The 17,188-nt window shown below is 36.6% G+C and overlaps 1 protein-coding gene across 3 annotated transcripts in view; it reads left to right on the top strand.

Moving 5' to 3' along the window:
• rbms3 (RNA binding motif, single stranded interacting protein) overlaps positions 1–17,188 on the top strand; it is a 433,687-nt gene that overhangs the window by 235,321 nt on the left and 181,178 nt on the right. For all 3 annotated transcript variants that reach the window (XM_038277019.1, XM_038277018.1, XM_038277017.1), the window contains one exon: positions 13,913–14,004. In XM_038277019.1, the coding sequence (XP_038132947.1) occupies positions 13,913–14,004 (92 nt within the window). The remainder of the gene's footprint in view (positions 1–13,912; positions 14,005–17,188) is intronic.

Consider the following 17,188-nt stretch of genomic DNA (forward strand, 5'->3'; position numbering starts at 1 on the left):
TTTTCCAAAAAAAACTTATTACTTACTTATTTTTCTAATAATGATGTGGTGTAAAGATGGCATGGGAGACCATGGGACACTGCAACACTAGCATTGCATTTGAATCTGTTACTCTGTTACTTAGACAAGTCAATGCATTTTTTTTACCCAATAAATTAATATATATGTTGAGTAGTCGTAACCTTTTAAAGCAGATCAAAGAGAGCACATTTTTCACAGTTTGCATCTGTATGCAGATTCATGTTGCACCATCTAGCTTTGAACAGTATAACAAAAACAAAGCTCAAGCAAAGATGCTTTCAAGCCCAACGAACGTAATTTACCAACATATTTAGGAGCAGCTCTAGAATCTGCTGTTTTTTTCCTCTGGAAAGGAGGTTCCCGGTCTACAGTTGCAAGTTAACTCTAACCTCTCTCTACTCTTTCAAAATTAATGTCACTGTTGGTTCATGTAAGACCTACCATGGTGGTGTTGTCTGCAAACTTATCAATTATGTTTGTATTATGGGTGACCAAGCAGTCCTATATGCAAAGGGCTAAGAATACAACCTTATTGTTAGCTGGTGTTAAGGATTTGGGTGGGAAATGTGAGGTTCTCCACTTAAGGACCTGTTAGTGAGTTCCTGTTAGTTAGTCATTGATCAAGGAGCAAAGCAGTGCAGATAAACCCAGGTTGGAGAGTTTTTGGGGCAGCATGTCTGGAAGAACAATGTCGAAGGCTGAGCTGAACCTCACAAAGGTAACTTAAGGTATGAATCAGGATGTTGAATATGAGTCAGAGCCGTGTGAACTGCTAAAGAGACATCATCATGAACTACAAAGAGGTAATTATTGAAGCAGGCAATGTTTTGGGGTTTCTTTTTTTTTGTGCAGAAGCACAATACGAGAGGACTTCAGGCAGGAGGGAAGCAGGGAAAGCTTTAGGGAGAGGTTTAGGATGTCTGAAAAAACATGGTTCAACTTGACACCCCATCTGTACCTGAAGACTCATTGATGTTTACTTTTTTTATGCGGAGCTCACCCCCCACAGCTGAAGGATGAGAGGCTGATGCTGCAGCTCTGACGGTTGATGATATTCAAACTTCCTGCTGCTTGGAAGGTCACAGCATGCAAAGAAGCCGTTTAAGGTGTCAGGCGGAGCTGGATCATGGCCGAGCAATGGCTCAGTGTTCTATTATCCGTTATTTGCTATTCCTGCTGGCCCTGATGCCTCTCAACATGTTGCGTGGGTTTCCAATTTGGAACTTTCTCACAATTTGATGCTTGTACCTGTGTCTTCCCTTTTTTACCCTCTCCGGGCCCTGCTGTCTCCTGATCCCCTGCATCCAGGGTTTTAACACTACGAGGGGTTATTGACCTAAAGTCTCTGCATGGAAAAAAATCCCTGATTGTTCTTGTGGCTATAACAGCATTAGTGAAGAAGGCGTTGTAGGAACGCACAATTGGCGTATATTCCTCCAGCTCAGCATCCTCTTTAAATAACCCCGTATATGAGCTCAGAGCAGCTGTAAGACTGAGAAGGTCCAAACATTAAGAGCCGAAGTCCTTGAGGTGCACCATCCCTCTACTTTTCCATTTTAAAAACAGAATTATAGGAGGCAATGTGTTTCTGCAATTTAAAAACTGGCTTTGGTTTTGTTACCAAACTTATCCGTGTCTGCTGCAGAGAATATTTCATTTTATATGTAAAACTGGGTCACTTATAGTGATGCTTTTTTTCAAATGAACACATCATAAATGGGAATGCTGAATTTCTCCTAAAAGCACATTCAAGGAGAAAAGTAATTTAATTCACATTCTGACTATATATCTGGAAACGCGCTAAATGCCATATGGTGCAATGCTGAAGCTAATGATGGGGAACAGATATGAGATAATTAGGAAATAATCGTAAGACAGGAAAAAGAGAAACAATGAGAAGGGAGGACATAGATGAGAGCAAATTACATAGTAAACATTTTTTTATTTTCTTTTACCAGGATAGTCTGTAAAGAGAAAAATCTATAAGGTGATGGATTGAAAAAGTTGTATTAAAGTAATTGTGTATAAAGATAAATGGCAAGTTGAGAAAGCTTCGTGAATGGGAAGTGTTATGTCTTCAAACTTGGAAAACAAAGTCCAGTTGTTTGCTTTTTTTAACTTTATTTTAACTTTTTGGAATGACTATGACCTGAATGACTGAGAATCTTCACCAGTATAAAAGGTCTAAAGATTTTTTTTGTGCTTCCGGCTCCCCTTAATTCAGGGTTTGCCTCAGATTTCATAATGGTTTTACATTGCATGCCCCTCCCTTTAAAAATTGGCAAAGAATAGTTGTTGTTTACATGCATGAATTATGCAGATGACACCAAAACATCTATTTGCAAATACAGAAAGACAAATAACATGATTTGTGTACTTAAATTAACTTGGTACTTTGATCATCTTTACAAAAGTAAAATCAAGACAAAAAATAGTGGATCAACATCTAGTGGAAAATATGTCTTTTAGAGAATAAATTGGCACCAATGTGGTCTTTTGGCTGTGGAAAACACAACTGTCCCTTTCTGTGTTTTTATGGAACCACCAAAGCTCTCATAGTCTTTATTTAAAAAAAAAACAATAATTTAAAACTCAACTAAAACACTTTCTTTGTTTAGGTCAGCTTCAAGCTTCAATATTGTTGCATAATAAAGCAATACCTCAATAAGAGAATTGATGCTTTCTGAGAATCTCTTAGCCAGTTGGGTTATTAGATTAATTGATTGTGGGCGGCTGTGGCTCAAGAGGTAGAGCAGGGTCATCAGCTAATTAGAAGCCCCTGATTGCTCATCCTCCTCTACGAGTGATAGAGACATTTTCTCTGTCTGCCCACCAAAACCCTCACTGAGAATATGTGTGTGGATGAAGGAACACACTTTATACTGTTTATGCAAAGGTATTCAAATGTGAAAAGTGACTTTAAATAAATCAGCTACAAGTAAATGTTAAGTTAGAATTTCTCTTGCAGAAGTCTGTCTTGTTCTTTTCCAGTAATTGAATATGGACAGCATTTTCTTATGTTTAAGCTTTACTTTGCCCAATAAAACCCATCAAATCTCATTTAAGGATTGCTCATTACAAAAATAAATATGGTCCTAGAACCAATTTCCCCTTAATGTGAAATCTCTACATTGATTCCCAAAGTGCAGGCAGTGTTGATGTCTGTGTGAACATGTAATTTAAGTGCCTCGAAGTTATATAGATCTCATTTATAATGCTTGCCCAGATATTGGATGAAGCATTCTTTTTTTTTCAACTGTGTGCTCAGTTTGTCATCGTCACAATGAGCTGCTAGTGGCCTCCTTGGCCCCGAGCCCTGGCTCTCTGCCCTCTGCAGATTCTGACTGCGGCTTCCTGACAAGGACACTCCTACACCTGCAAAATGAAATGACAAGAAATGGTATGGAGCTAATAGGCCAGCTGCTCTAGGGCAAGATGTATGCTTTAACTATAAATCCATTGGAAGGTTGATAAGTTAATTGCCTCTGCTGCTATCTTGTCACAAATGTCTAAAGAAAAATAGTCTTCGTTGTGTTATTTTTTAACAAATGAGTTTTCTTGCCAAGCATGAGAAAGGTAGTATTTGGACAGTGGTGAAGAAAAGTGACTGGCCTCCAATTTGTGAGGCTGTAGGAGGAATTTAGAGCTTTGTTTTAATCCCAAATTGAAGCAAAGCTGTTTATTTAATGGATGTCAGATGCAACATTGGTAGAGAAATCAGCTTGTGCCTTGTCACTTTTCTGCAGTGTTACTGCACCAATGACAGCGATGTGGTTGCAAGTTTTAACTACATATGATTGAGAGGGTATTTGCAATGCAGATGTTTCTCTGTGGGATGCTGCAACAAAGAGATAAATCTATCGTCCTCTTTTGTTTACTCCTGTGCCAACACATGTACACACGAGAGCATTAGAAATGTGAAGGTCACATGCAAGTGTTTGCACTTGCTCCACAAATACACATGGTTTAGGAGCCACAGACTGTATCCCAGCTCAGCTGCTGGTGGTGCGGGGTAAATGGAGGACAGAGCAATGCAGTCCCAGTCGGGATGCTCTGCTTTTGGTTTGGAGTGTGACCAAGGCGGTCTTGGCCTGACCACAGTTAGTCATGGATGCCTTTTTCCCCTTTATAAAACCACCTTTCCCTGCCTCAGTGTTTGTACAGCTTACCACAGCCCCCCAAAACACCCACCCACCCTGCATCGCTGAGAGGCTTTTACTCAGCACATGTACAAATGAATTACTATGCAAAGACAAACATATTTAATGTGTATGGTTTTGGCTTAGCCCTTATAAATAGATCAATTTATATATATTTGACCAATTATAAGCTTTGGTGCAAGTTAGCTGTCATTAGTTATCTGCATATCCTGTGGTCTGTAGCTACTGTCAACTTCTTTCATATTTTATTTATCCAAATATTCAACTCTTTCACATAATTTTGATCAAGATGTAACAGATGTGTACCATTTTATACTTAAAATATTTAGGCAAAAAAATATTAACAGAAAAAAAACATTACTATAAAAATTTGTAGATCATACAATTAATTTATATTATCAGTGCTTTTTATAGCAGATCTCAAATGTAGTTTTTGCCTTGTTATTAGATACTGAGCATGTTATTGTGTTACTTTATACTTTCATTGAATTATTTGTTTATCATCATCATCATTATAATTATCATCTTTAATATTAATTATATAATCATCCTTGTTGCCATTTCTGTTATTCGTTACAAAACATTTTGTAGTGAAAAAAACTACTAATTTTTATGTAGCACCACAAAGTATAAATAAACTGTATTTGACTGAAATAAATTTTATCGTCTACCTACTATAGGGATCATTGAGCATCATGCAGCACATAGGCAGTGCTCTGGGGCTAAGGGCCTTCATCAGGATATATTGTAGAGTGGCAGCCTCAAACTAGCGACCTCTCCAGGATGCAAATGTCCTGTTCTCTAACTGCATTTCACTAATACACACATTTTTAACCAATTTGGCCTCCCATTTATGACTATTTGGATGTTATATCAAATTTGATTCTAATTTAACAGATGTTTTTAGCTGATATGTAAGCATCAAATAATTTGCTAATGATCTAATAATCCTATTGCATAGTATGTTATAGATGGCTATACATTTACATATAAAATGTGAAAATTGTATTATAGCCCTTGTTGTTTTTTCTTTTGTTTGTGTTTTTTTTTTTTACAAAATTATCCTGTAAGCAAGATGCTTTCTTCTAGTAATTAATTAAAAGTATTTATGTAATTTATTCTTATTTTTTATTGTATTATAAATCACCACTTTCAACTATCCATATTTTTTAAAAAAAGGCGGGTAAAAAGATCTCCATTCCATCACCGTTATCTCTAGATCTTTAATATAACTTTCAGTAAAAACAAGCATCAAAGTGCCAGAAATAAAAACAAAAAACAAAACTTTAATCAAAATCTGCCAGGAGTGTGAGTAACTTAACTTAACATTATGAAAATAAATTTTGCTTGAAATTACAATTATTTAGATAGAACAGCCTTATACAAAATGCAGCTGTGTACAATAAGTGTCACTAGTTATTTAGAATAGAACAGAATAGAAATCACTTTATTGTCCCACAATGGGGAAATTCTTGGGTTTACAGAAGCAAAAAGATTATAGAAAAAATATTTATTAGGCTCTAGTGGCATTTATGATTATTTTTATATTTCCTGAAAGTATGCAGACGGTAAACAGGATTAGAGAGAGGAAGACATGCGGCAAAGTTCACTATGCCAGGACTCAAACCTGTAATTAGGCCTATGCACATTGGATGTACACTTAACCCCTGCACCACAGCCCCGCCCACTTTCAATTCAGCATTTTTATTAGCAAATAATCTTTCTCCGAATGGGCAATTACTTTTTACATAAGCATATTTTTTTGTCCATGTAGAGTTTGAGTCATGTGCAAACGTGTAACCAAAGATATTAATAATTTACATACACCAGCGACTTCAGGACTTACTTTATGGTTCACAGAGATGTAAACAATTGCCTGGCATGCCATTGTAAGCCCTGTAACTTGACATTGATTCATTATTAATGCTTAGAGCATTATTATTCTATTCTATGGGATGTAAAATGGGATCATTAGTGCTGAATATGAGAATGTGAAAAATTGATATATTGAGGAGAATAATAGTGAACGTTGTAGGCAGGAATACCCCAAACAATCCTGACTATTAGCAGATAAAGAATAGTAATTTCCCCAGAAGTAATTAGGATTAGCATAATTTGATGGCGAATGCATGAATGATGCAACGTTGATTGATACGTCGATTCTTCCTGTAATGAGTCCCTTATCTCCACTCTCCGCTGAAAACTGCTGTGTGTGTGTGTGTGTGTTTGCCTGTAGCTTGAGGTGACATCCACTATGCTACTACACCTTCTTAGAGAGACTGTGTTAAGGAGCACCCTGCCTCCTGTACACACAAGCATATCCAAAGAGCAGAGAGTAAAGGCTATGATAGTGTGGCACTGCCATGTTGTAACTGATTGAAGATGGTCCTTTTTATCTTGACAGGCTACCAGCTAGACCCAGACCAGGAAATATGATATGGCAGCTCATGTTCTCTTTATTCCTCTCAAAGAGACTGCCTGTGTGTCTGCACGTTACACTCCGATCGTGTGTCCGTGAGAGTGCGTGTAGTGTGTCATTGTCCCTGTGTGCATGTGTCCTTCAGCACATATTAGTGTGCAACTACACAATATTATCAGCAACCACGCATGTAGTCCATCACTTTGAGCTTCTTTTAAGTGACAGCTATCGATTGGGTGTTTGTGTCTGCACAGAAGCTTTAAAGCAACACCTTGCCCTCTGCATCCCACTTGAGATTGTAACTTTAGAGCACACTCATTGAATGCAGAGGCTGCAAAGCATTTGCTTGGCTTGAGAAATCCTTTCTTGGCAACATCTGCATGTACTTCTTTCTAAAGTGTATAACATTGCTGTTTGACCACACTTCTTTAACAAAATGATTGACTTTTTCGTGAGTTAAGTGGCCCATCAAGTGCCAATGCAACAGTAGGAGTTTCTGTGGCTGCAAACATGCTTGAACCAGACATTGCATTAGCATAGAAATCAGCTATTCATATGCTGAAAATGAGTCACTTGAGGGTCATTTCGCAGGAGCATAAAACTTATTTCCTCTGCCTGCTTGACATATTTGTGTAATATTATTGAGATTTATGATGGTCAAGATTCTCAGTCATCCAGGTCATAGTCATTCCAGAAAAGTTAAAAACAATCTACTGGACTTTGTTTTCCAAGTTTCAAAATGTTTTGCTTCCCATCCAGGAAGCTTTTTCAATTCAAAATGTCTGGATTTGCATTGAGTTCCAAGCTTTATAGATTAGTCCAACAAAGCCTTGCTGTGGCTCAGAAAACATGCAAATTGAACCGAAAGAACAGATCCACCCCTCAGTAATGGGGAGTCGTTGAGGTCTTGTCAGCCTGCAATACCATACAGTATACTGGCCTAGTCCTCTTAAAAGGGAGTCATTAGGGCAAAATGTCATGGTTACCTGCATGGCGATATGGGTTTGAGATGATGGAAGGAAGGAATCAACTCTATCGCTGCATTGTAGGTTTGTGAGACCTGGAACCTGAGAGCACCCCCTCTGTTGGGGGTGTTTTTTTCTCTTAATTATTGAGATTCAAAATATGAATCAAGAAGATCTTGCAAGATTATAATCACCCTTACAGTAATAGCCATTCAAAATTTCCACGTTACTTGATGGGTCCTCAGCTGGTCCCCTACAATTCCTTTTTAAACATCAATATTTGTATATTTGTAAAATATTATTTGTCATGATTTGTGGACATTAAGATCTAAAGGGAAGTGTTATCTCCTGGTCAAACCCTGTAATTCAGTAAAAGGGTGGAGTCAGAGTAAAACATGTTCGCCCAGGAGAAGTGGCTGGAAGTTGGAGGGGATTTTGCTGGGAGCTGCAGGGAATTGGGCTGCCATTCGCCTGGGAAGGGCCATTTTGAATAGCTGCTACTGTATTTATATTTCAGTCAGCATTCTTCTTTAATATCTTGTCCAAAATAAAATCCAGACAATTGCTGCACTTGAAATCAAATTATATCTTCATTATCAAATCATGCTGCATCATATTTCATACTTATCTCTTATTGTATAATTTTTTTTAATTGAGTTTTTCCATGTTTTCTAAATATGTAAGCACAACATTTTTGGTCACTCCACCGTTGTCCTTAATTTGAGCGTATTGTAAGTTTTGGCACTTCATACAGTATCCAATACTAGTGTGAATAATTCAGAGCAAAGTAACAAAGGTCTTTGTCATTATACAAAAAAAAAAAAAAAACCTAAGCAGGAGTGTTTATGTTCCAGGTAGGTTATTACATTTTAAACTATTAACATTTGTCAACTTCATTAAACACCTGAAAGCACATCACATTAATAATTTCCTAAATGGTTGTGGATAAGTACGGTGCTCTGTTAGGTTTCTACCCTGAATTTCAATGGAGATTCATGAAGTGTCCTTTTTAAGTAATTTCACAAAGCCAGCTGGTCAAACAGCCCCAGGGTTTTTTTTTTGTCTTTTGAAACTTCAGGATTTGCAACTCTCAAATATCCTCCAATTATTTTGCTGGTGCGATGTTGGATTTACACAATGTATAAATGTCTTCTATTTCCAACATAAACTAAATTTGATTTCCAAATAAAATGATTTGCTTCCTAAAACCTTTATTTAAATTCATGTTTTGTTTTTATTGGCCGTCTTAACTGTTAATATAGTTCTTCAAATTGATGGCTAACAAAGTCTTTTGTGGGGCATATTTTAGGCACAGAGAGAGGAGTGATATGCATCTAATATATACACACCTGTCCAAAGTTGTTTCCTCTTGTGAAATTAAATAAAAACCCATATTTTGAATCTGACAACAGTAATATTAAATAAAATAATCTATGAAAATAAAACAAGTGAGACATTGCTTTTCAACGATAATGCAAGAGAATGATTTTAAAAAAATGAACTTATGAAACAGGACTGGACAAAAATTATAGTACATTTAACTTAAGCAATTACTGCAATCAAAGTATTCTTCTATCTGACATTAAGACTTCTGCACCTCTAAGCAGGTATTCTGGTCCACTCCTCATCAGCAAACTGATCCAGTTGTCTCAGGTTTGGAAAGATGCCTTTCCCAGATGGCATATTTTAGCTCCTTCCAAAGAAGCTGAATAGTATTTAGATCAATATTTAGATCATAAACACAGTTTTCAGCTGTGTGTTTTGGTTCATTAACCTGTGTCAGATCCATGACCTGTCACAGAATCCAAGCTGTCTGATGCTGGGCATCACATTTCTCTCTAGAATCCCTTGAAAGTTATGGGATTCTGTTGTACCCTGCATAGATTCAAGACGCAGTGTGCCAGAAGATGCAAAGCAACCTTAGACTGTGACTGAGCCTTCTTCATGTTTCACAGTAGAGACAGTGTTCTTTTCTTGATATGCTTTATTTTTCTATCCGTAAGCATAGAGCTGATGTGCCTTAGCAAACAGTTTCATTTTTGTCACATATGTCCATATGGTTTTCTCACAAAAGCCTTGTTGTTTGTGAGCATGTAGTTTGGCAGTCCAGTCTGGCTCCTTGGTCTTCTCCCATTAGGTCCACATTGGCTCAAACGAGTGATGTTATCTGACAATGATGTTCCTTGAGTTTGAAGTTCAGCTCTAATCACTTTAGAAATTTTTCAGGATCTTTTTTTACCCTTCATAACTCTTCAAATATATTTAATAAAAGTTAATGTTAACTATCAGCTGCTAAAAAGGTACCAGTTGTTGGTAACTGAGCACTAATTACATGCAAAATATCAATAGCATTAGAAGGAAAAATGTATGAAAATGTAGGACTGTAATTTTCTAATATTATTTTGCAATTCATATGTTTGTATCTTGTCTATTTCTAAGAAGTGATAATGTGTTATATTTCATTATTAAACGTATTATACTTTCATTTTTGAAATTCTTTGCAAGACTCAGAATACAGTAATTGCTGTTTCATTCAGAGTGCACCGATGATAATGACTCAACTATTCTGCCTAACAAAAGGACAATTTGAGCGTTTTGAGTCTTTATATCCCTCATTATCAAACTGTTTTTCTATAGTTAAAACCTTTTAATAGATTTACCCAGTGATTATAGGTCAAACATCACACACAAAGTCATAACGTTCATGCAGTAAAAAGTGGAATGACTTCACAATAAAAGAGCAAACAGGATTTATCTGTGCTGCGTCAGTTTAGCATTCTTCAACTGACACTAAAAAACCTTTTTTTAATCTTCCTTTTGTACTGTATGCATATTTCATTCATTTTTGCTCTCCTCCATACCCATCTCTTTCTCTCTCTGCCTCTCTCTCCTCCCACCTCTGAGAATATGGGTCAGCATTTCTAAAATCCTCTGTCTGTTTAAAGTTTGGTAAGTGCACTCCAGGTGGTAATGCAGTGAATATTAAATTTGTAATCAGCAAATTCATATGTTCACTATTGGAATATTCTGATTATTAAAGTGAATCATTTCCCAGGGGCCCTCAGTTAAGTTACATGCTTCCCCTAAATGCAGAGTTAAAAAGCTCTGAGTGGAACTAAAGGGAAATTGCCCTTTATTTTTGTCACATCATCCAAAAAAAAAAACGTTTCAGTATCATTATCAGAGGAATGAAAGATCATGCAGTAATGTTGTCATATCTTGTGTGTTGAAAATATACAAAAAGAAATAACTAACAGCAATGAAAAAATGTATTAGTAATAAGTATAAGTTTATTTAAAGGGTAAATTGTTCAACAGATATAAACCATTAAAACTCCTATAAAATTGAAGGGAAATTCTGAATTACTTGAGCAGATACTACATGTAAGATGCTGCAGTGAAAATATAACTCCAAAAAAAAAAATTATATGTTAGCACTTAGGCTTAAAAGCTAGGAATCTTTTTGTCTGAGTTTAGCTTAAAGCTTTTGCATCTGGTTCAATTCATTTATTCTTCAGAGTTTTCATGAAAAAATAAAAAACACACAGGAAGACAGATGGTGGTGCAAAATGTTATACCCAGTCGATAAATCCACGGCATAAAAGATTAGGATGTCTGACGTTATGGATTGCATTATTTCCAAAAGCTGTCTTATCAAAAACGTCTGGGTTAAATGCTGTTTCCATCATCTATAGGCATATCCAAATGATTGATCATCAAAACGTGTTCCCAGGCTTTTCTGAGACTTTCCAGTTTATGTAATAGTATGCTTCAACACAATATTTCAGAGGGATATATTGTGATTTCTCAATTAGCTTGACAGCTTCACTTAAACATGTCTACTTCAGCTTCCAACTGTAGACATACGTTAAGGAGGCAGGGTCCTCTGCCAAGCTTTAAAAAGTAAAAGAAAGGCTTCTTTGATGGTTTTCTATGTTTTATTATTATTATTAATTCACTACAGCTGATATTATTTTCCATATGCTGTTTTCAGGTTTCTGGAATGTTGATGTTTTCCTTCTGACTCTTTCCCATATAAGAGTATGTTAAGAAATAAGAGATTTCCATGCAGTAATTAGCTGACTCTGTTATTCTTATTGGCTAATGTTCAGCATATATTAGCCTTAGTTTTTTAGGTCCTTGTGTCAGAAGAGTAAATAACTTAACTTATTAGGAAATAAATTTATGTGAAATTTCATCTATAGAGATTTTTTTATTAAAGCTGCTGAGGTTTTATTAGAAAATATTACAAAAAATACAGCAGACATAAAAAGGATAAAGTTGTAAAATACTTTAGAGGAAGAGATAACTATATTTCTTACTGAACATTGGCTAATCAATTACCACAAATTAAGGAAAGTATGTCACCTCAAACTTACCACCACATACATGATGGCCTACCTAAAATCATATTATAAACATAGAAGGCATTAATCATGGAAGCAGCCAGACCTTAGAGGAACTTCAGAGATTTTTTTTTCTTTATTAGTATTGCTATTTGCAGTTTGCCACCAGTAATATAATGGATAAATAAGTTAGAGTATTTTTTTTGTAATCAGATTGGACCAAAATAAAATGTTGCTACTGTATGTCCATAACAATTTACATGACAGGTTTTGGTTGTGACAAAATGTCAAAGGCATTCTTTTATTATTTTCATTTTCACACAGTGAATGTCTAACAATTATTTAGTTGGATATGTTTTAAACAAGTCCAGTTCTGCACAAAAAAGCTTTGTCTCTAAAAGTGTTTGCATACCCATATTCATTATGAAGTATTTTCTAGCATAGGGCCAAACTCTGCAGCACTCTTAGATTCGTCAAATGCATTTAAATGATATTACTTTCTATTTGATGTAACAAAAAGTACTGTATAATTGCAACTTGAAAATAATCCTCAATAAAAATGACCGTTTCTAGAAAATAAAAACGGTTCTTTTAAAGCCCACCTACTTGAATCAGGACATATTACTCTGGCTCTTCATATTTCCACAATTAAAGAGCCACCCCTCCCAGAGCCACTCTAACAGCTGGCCATTAATCAGGTCTCGCGCTCGATTTCTCTTCCACCACAGGTTATGATTTTCACATTACGCTGCTCTCCCTAACCGTCTTCCAACAAGAAAATGACCCTCTCTCCACCATAGCACAAATGAGAGAGAGAAGGCAACATCCTCTCTGCTTGCATAAACTGTCCACATGTACGACTGGCTTAAAGTAAGGTTTCATGCGTACTTAAACATTTGTGAGTTTATGCTTAACCCCCCTGCCTGAAAATCTTTCAGCTATTATCCTGTTCTAATTACACTTTCCTCCTGAAACAGTGGATCACAGGGCACCATTGACTGCTTTTAATCCGCCACCAAATTTTAATTAACACAGACGTGACCCCCGTCTACGATACATCCCGCAGAACGTCAGGATCACAATAACTCATAAATCACAGTCACAGATTTAATTCCCCCCTGCTTTCCTGCTTTGATGAATTTCCAGATGGGGGCTGGTGACTGTTAATGTCGACAGAAATGCGAGGGACAGACGGAGAGGGAAAGTGTTTTGGAGAAATAGATGGATCGAAAAAGGCTGTAAGAAGATGAACAGCGAGGTTAAATTCTGGGAAATTTATAAAGTGTGTCTTTATGAGGATGAGAGAGAGAAAGAAATGGCAGTAGCTCTCATATGCTGTCAAACTTTGGGAGATTTGTTACCGGGGAGAGGATTATGGAGGCTGTGAAATGGGGTTGAGTTAATATGCTGGCCATTGAAAAACATGATGTGGGTCCGCCAGCTTCAGTCTCCAAAAATCAAAAGGCTGAACAGGATAAAGTGGTGTTTTCAAGAATTAATTAACATCTCTATGTTTATTCAAGTATCTGCAATATTCTTTAATCAGTGCCTTTAAATCATGAACTTTTCAGAAATGATCATTACCTTAATTGAAATTAATGCATGTGAGCCATCATTAAACCACAGCCTGCCACAAACAACTACTCAGTGTGCCTTTGTTTATGGGTGTTTGCTCAAAGTGTGCGTAACCGTGTGTGAATTAGTGGATCAGAATGTGTGGATGTAGAGGTGGGCAGGGTGCCTGGGTTTGTTATTACTAAATCGCTCATCCATGCCACTAATTAAGATGCATAGCATCCCCCTATGAACGTCAGTGTCGCTAATTATCAAACAATGTACTGCTCACCAGATATGAAAACTGGCAGCCTCTGTAGTCATGTTACCAACCTATTACTGCTACAATTACCAAGTGCCTGTCATTGTACTTGTTAGTCATCTGCACTCATTTTTTCCTCACTAGTGTTTATTATTTCTCACTTTGCATTTTTTCTTGTTTTTAAAGGTTATGGCTTTGTGGATTTTGACAGCCCAGCTGCAGCACAGAAGGCTGTGTCATCTCTCAAAGCCACTGGGGTGCAAGCCCAAATGGCCAAGGTAAGGAGGGTTTCTCACTATTTGCTGTATAGGCACGGGTCGACACAATGTTCTCACATTTATCTGTGAGGAAAGACTGTTGTTGTTTAATTGTATTACACAAGCAAGAATGAACACCAAGATCTAACTGATGTTACTTAAAATCCATAAAAACAAGTGTTCTTACTGTGGCTACAAGTACACACACACACCCATATGTTATGTCCAGCTATCCATACGCGGACTTTGCATTCATTTCCTATTCATTTCTATGGCCTAACTAAGAATCTTACCCTAAACCTAACCATTACCAACAATGTGGCATGTTCCCAGAATATTAACCTCATTACAAGATACTAGAAGATACATGGCTATACAATACACATGTATACATATTTATACATTATTAATATATTGATGGTTCAGATTTAAAAGATTGACTGCAAAAAAAAACTTAGAATAAACATCTGATAAACTTAGGACTCTTTTTTTAATGTTTCTTGATTCATAGCTGCAGAATCATATACCTGCAGTTTCAGAACTGTAAATTCAGTTAAATACCAGTATTGTTTCATTTAATTGTTTTCTATATTTTGGTGTTTATTTAAAGTTTTACAAGTCTGTCAAATTTAGAGAACAACACCTATCTCTGTTGAGTGTTGTGGTTTTGGCTAAGGATCTTTGGTGTAATTAGATTTTGAAAGAACTACAAGCCCATGAATCAACTTTATAAGCAACCAATCTGGAAACAATTTGATGGCAACCCACCTCCCCCATTAGTCGGTGAAGAATTCTGATAATTTGTTATCTATAGTATTAATGGAGCTTAGCTTTAACTATGGGAAACACGGCAAAGAATGATCAAAATGTAATCTTATCTGCTCAGGTAAAACTCCCCCCTGCTTGCTTTAAGCCTGTTGCATACTATACTCTACAGGAACCTATTTTTCTTGTACTGGAGGTACAACAAGAAAAAAGTTTATTTTGCCTTAGAGTATTTAATGTTTGCAGAAAGTTAGGCTGCTGAAATGATAGAATGCCCTGTCCACTGTAACTTATGTCACACCTGTAAAAACAAATACAGCGACGCAATGACAGAAGGGGCAGTTTTTGGATTTATGGAGGTAGAGTAAGAGAGTCAAATGCCGTATACATCTTGAAAGAAATATAGATATTTTAACATTTCTAGCCTTTTCTTAAAACATATAATGTTACAATGTACTGTGCAAATTTCTGCATGCAAATAAAGGGTAATTCAGGGAGAGCAGTTTTAACTGTACACTTTGATAGAAAATGTAAGCTATTTTAAAACACACCTTTTCTTACTTTGATGCCTAACCAACCAACCCATTCCATTTGTGATACTTAAGTCATCTTGTCAGACTTTTATTTCACGCTAAAGCTTTATTTTGTACATTTAACACAAGTAATAGTTTTGGATGAACCTGACAAGCTCCCACAAACATTCTGCTTTAAACCATAAACACATTTTTACTGGATGTAATTTCCCAGAACATGTTTCACTTAATGACAAACTTTAACTTGGTTAATGTAAGCCATTCGCTGCTTTCAAGTGTTTTTTCCATGACACATTTAAAGGTGACTGTGAAGTATATACATATGTTTATCTTCCTGACACCGCCTGAAAGGACAAGATGAGTATCTCTGAGAATGCAGTCTGTTTCAGGAATGTGATGTGAGCCGTATGCTTGGTTGCACGTCTGTCATTCTGTAAATCTGAGTGGAACTTCTGTATTTTATGGCACGCAGGTCTGCCTGTGGGTGAGCTGGAACTTCTCTCAGTGAACTTTGACCACCTCCTGTTTTCTGTGCTGTGCCTTATTAAAGCGTTAAAGTAGAAGCAGATGAGAGAGTTTTTTTCCTGCTCAATAAAGGCCATATTGGCTAACATAGAACTAATAGTAGAAACTTGGCACATTCGTTTTATTCACTGTTGTAAAATTTGATTTTGTTGATTTTAATTTTTGTTTCTATTGGTTAGAAGCCACTATTATCAAAATTGACATTAATGCTCAAAATAAATCACACTTTGCAATCAATTTCATTGAACCGAATTGCTTATATGAATGATATTTATAATGAGATCCACAGTTATTGGGATGTACCAGTATTTCCTTGTTAGTTTTCATTGTTGTCAAACTTAGCTTAGCATGAGCTGATTTCTGTTTTGCTCTGTAACTAATCAAATATTGGTAAGTGTCTGAATATCTAAGTAGGTGGGAAACAATGTCAGCAGCATTGAAGCAATAAATATGGTGATGACTCTGAGGGATCACCATGAGTGATTTTCGCAGATGAGATGTAAGCATTTGCTCTGATCCCCAAAAATCCCCCCAAACCTGCCTCCACCCCCCTCTTGAAGCCAAAGAGCGGCTGATGAGATGGAGAATGGCGCCAGTGAAGATGACAGAACCGATGATAACGATGAAGGTGGCGATTATTTTGATCAAATGGGATGGGATCTGACAGGAGGAGATGATATCCAGCGTGGTGCTCAGGTGTGCCATTTCTCAAATGCACCATTTGGCCGTTTTCTCTCCCCAGCAGTGTCCTTCTTCCAATATTTATAAGAGGGCAGGCTCTCAGAATACAGATAGGATCTCTGTCCATCTCATTTTTAAGACCATACTTTGCATTGCTCACATTTTCTCTGTCAATATTTTCATCTAAGGGGCTTCTGTGTCCCAAAACAAAGAGGCTGACCTTTTTTGGAGAATCTTTATTTTGCACACATGCATGGGTGCATTCATGAAATCCTTTTCTATTAGCATTAATGTATAATAGTTGAGGTTTGAATGCTCCCTTGCACTGTTCACTCAAATGTTAAGGCCAGTATTCCTTTTCTGCTGCAACCCTGTGCCTTTATCACACTTGTGAGAGACATTAAGCAGTAGTTTACTTTTATAGACTCCCTCTGCATCTCTCCAATGTCTCTTTACCATGTATCACTACAATCACTCTACCAACTCCAGCTTCTAATACCTCCCACCTGTATTTTCACTTTTGTTTTTCTTTTGTTTGATGCAATTTTCATGCACACATTAATACTCCTCTTTAGTTTCACATCCACCACAGGTTTTCCTGCCAACCTTTAGTGCAACTTATTACCAGAGATAAATGTATGTGCTGATTTTGTATCTAAATGCCTGCATCTATATTTATTATTATTTTTATTTTATATTTT

The sequence above is a fragment of the Cyprinodon tularosa genome, unplaced genomic scaffold (assembly GCF_016077235.1).
Source record: "Cyprinodon tularosa strain WSP-4 unplaced genomic scaffold, ASM1607723v1 ctg13, whole genome shotgun sequence".
In the NCBI taxonomy this organism is placed as follows: Eukaryota; Metazoa; Chordata; class Actinopteri; order Cyprinodontiformes; family Cyprinodontidae; genus Cyprinodon; species Cyprinodon tularosa.